The sequence below is a fragment of the Tribolium madens genome, unplaced genomic scaffold, assembly GCF_015345945.1.
Source record: "Tribolium madens isolate multiple individuals breed KSU strain unplaced genomic scaffold, Tmad_KSU_1.1 Scaffold_1;HRSCAF=32;Tcas5.2_LG8, whole genome shotgun sequence".
In the NCBI taxonomy this organism is placed as follows: Eukaryota; Metazoa; Arthropoda; class Insecta; order Coleoptera; family Tenebrionidae; genus Tribolium; species Tribolium madens.
Genome location: NW_025400984.1, coordinates 3,596,281 through 3,598,656, shown reverse-complemented (window position 1 = coordinate 3,598,656; position 2,376 = coordinate 3,596,281). Strand labels below are relative to the sequence as shown.

The following is a 2,376-nucleotide window of genomic DNA, read 5'->3' as shown; positions in this document are numbered from 1 at the left end:
CTCTGACCCCGATTAAATTTCCGCTCGTTTTTTCTTTATAGCATTGCGAAGTGTTGTTTGCTAATTTTCCCGGGAAATGATACACGTAACAGAGATAGGCGTGATAAGTGGAAATGCGATACATTTTCTTTTCTGGAAAATAGCTATATAGCTAGAGTAACTAAATAAACAGCGATGCTTTAGTTCACTTTAAAACCTCTCACGTCCAGTGGGAGAGATTTTACAGATGAGTAAAAATGAACTCGCTTTATCTAAATTTAGTTAAGTTGAAATAACGGCAAAGTTGGAGCAAATTTTTTTGGGGGGGAAATTGACCGCTTTTTGCTGCAGATTCGCAACCTGGGCATCGGCGGCAAGACCTGTGTGGATTCCCCGGCCCGCCGTAGCGACCTGCACAAGCCCGTGGGGCTGTACCCTTGCCACCGCCAAGGCGGAAATCAGGTAAATCCTCTTTGCACCATTCAACAAATTTCTTTCTTTACAGATATCGGTGTTGGATCGCGAGCTTTGCATCGATTCGCCTTGTAAACCGGAAGACTTGCACAATCCGATCGGTCTATGGCCCTGTCACAAGCAGGGCGGGAATCAGGTAAAAATCACCGCCAACGCCGCCCCCGTCTCTATGTAAATAAGCTGCGACGCTAGCTGACTAACTATCATTAACTTGGGAGGGAGTTAACTTGGGTGTTTTTTTTTGTTTATGAACAATAAATCAGTTTCAAATTTTTATTAATTTAAATATATAATAAATTGTTAATCTGTTTCACTATAACATGCATCGGTGGTTTAGTTGTAAACAATAGGACACTGATTGCACTAAATTATAGAATTATTTAAACCGCAGAATTTGATGCAAATAATTTTTGTTTGAAAATTTACATTTAAATTCGATGAGGGAATGTTTTGGTGAATTTATTAAACACAGACACAAAAATATGGTTTCATAAATTTTACAAAGTTGTTAAATTTTTCTTCCTTAAATTTTGCATATTTTTGAAATAGATATTATACAATGGAAAACCCTGAAGCGTGTTTTACAGAAGTTTCCCAATAATAAATAATCGAAGCTGAACGTTTATTTTGCCAAACGTAGTGAGGCAAACAATTCATCTGAGCCACATAAACTTACATTTACTCCGAATAACATATACTATTTTATTCGCAAACGCATTCAGATCGAGTGTAAAGAGCAACACTATAATTAGCAAGTAAATGAACAAAATAGTCAGTAATGAAATCAACGCTTATAAACAAACATCACGCGTTAGTATCGGAATTCGTGTTGAGACTTTCGAAAGTGTATTTTAATTTAACTAGTGCAGTTAGTAGAGCAAAATGTCGGATGCTGATGATCAACAGTGCGTCAAAAGTATTTTTATCAAGAAGGCGTAGAAATATAAAACGTATTTCTGCGTAAGATATAATATCCCAATGACAAATGAGAAATGTCCAAATAATTTTAATGTAAATTACGACGTTTCATAGAATTACTCAATTTGATTAGATCAATATTTGAATTTTTATAAAATGATTTTTTGAACATATGAACTGCCCCGAAGCAGCGAACATTGGTAAATCTCATGGTAAAAGTAAAAACGCTTAGGCGCAAAAATTGAATTTTTACTCTATGGTTGCAAGGTATAACTTTTACTTGTTACGTTTGCTAAAATTATAAATAAAAGTGATGTTTGCGGGTAAAATAATAAAATAAATAAATAATAAAATAACTTTAGTTTGAAATTTGCCACTAACTTTGCAAAAATACGTTTTCATATTTTTTATCAAAGTTAATTTCCTAAAATAAATGCAAGTTTTTATACAGTATGTCCCTGAATTGAGTTTACAAGAGAAAAAAATTTTTTTTGATTTTACGCCAAAATTGCAAAGGAAAAACATTTTTTGCTTTAGAAACGAGCAAATTTGTAGTTAAAACTTCATTATCGTAACTCAGTAGAATGAAAAGTTCATTTTTCTCTGCTTTTTAAATCTCATCACATAGACGGTTTTATTTCTTTGACAATGATGTAACTTTGACAAATGAGTTTTTGCAAGTTAAATAACAAAAATGTTTGTCAAAAACATAATTTTGATGAATAGCAATTCAAATAAACAGCTCTAGGATAAGAAACAAAGGCATTTTGAAACTAAATTATTTTCAAAATGGCTGAACTTCCGGAACTACGAGAAATTGGCGCCAACTTTGAAATTTTAAATGGTACCCACTTATTTTTATTGCATTTTTGAATTCTCCTCTTTAAACTAAGTAAAATGTACCTAGTTGTTAGTACTTATCTATCATAGTTTTTGACATATGTCAATTTTTTGGTCAAAATTTTCACTTGCAGGGGTTCATTCAAAACATCACAGCTCTTGAAC

The 2,376-nt window shown here is 33.0% G+C and overlaps 1 protein-coding gene across 4 annotated transcripts in view; it reads left to right on the top strand.

The window, feature by feature from the left end:
• Window positions 1-2,376, top strand: part of LOC123004196 (putative polypeptide N-acetylgalactosaminyltransferase 9) — a 115,579-nt gene that overhangs the window by 107,553 nt on the left and 5,650 nt on the right. For 3 of the 4 annotated variants that reach the window (XM_044397331.1, XM_044397333.1, XM_044397332.1), the window contains one exon: window positions 331-441. In XM_044397331.1, coding sequence (XP_044253266.1) covers window positions 331-441 — 111 coding nt within the window. Of the gene's footprint in view, window positions 1-330; window positions 442-484; window positions 590-2,376 lie in introns of all 4 variants that reach the window. The other variant, XM_044397334.1, reaches the window with a different exon arrangement.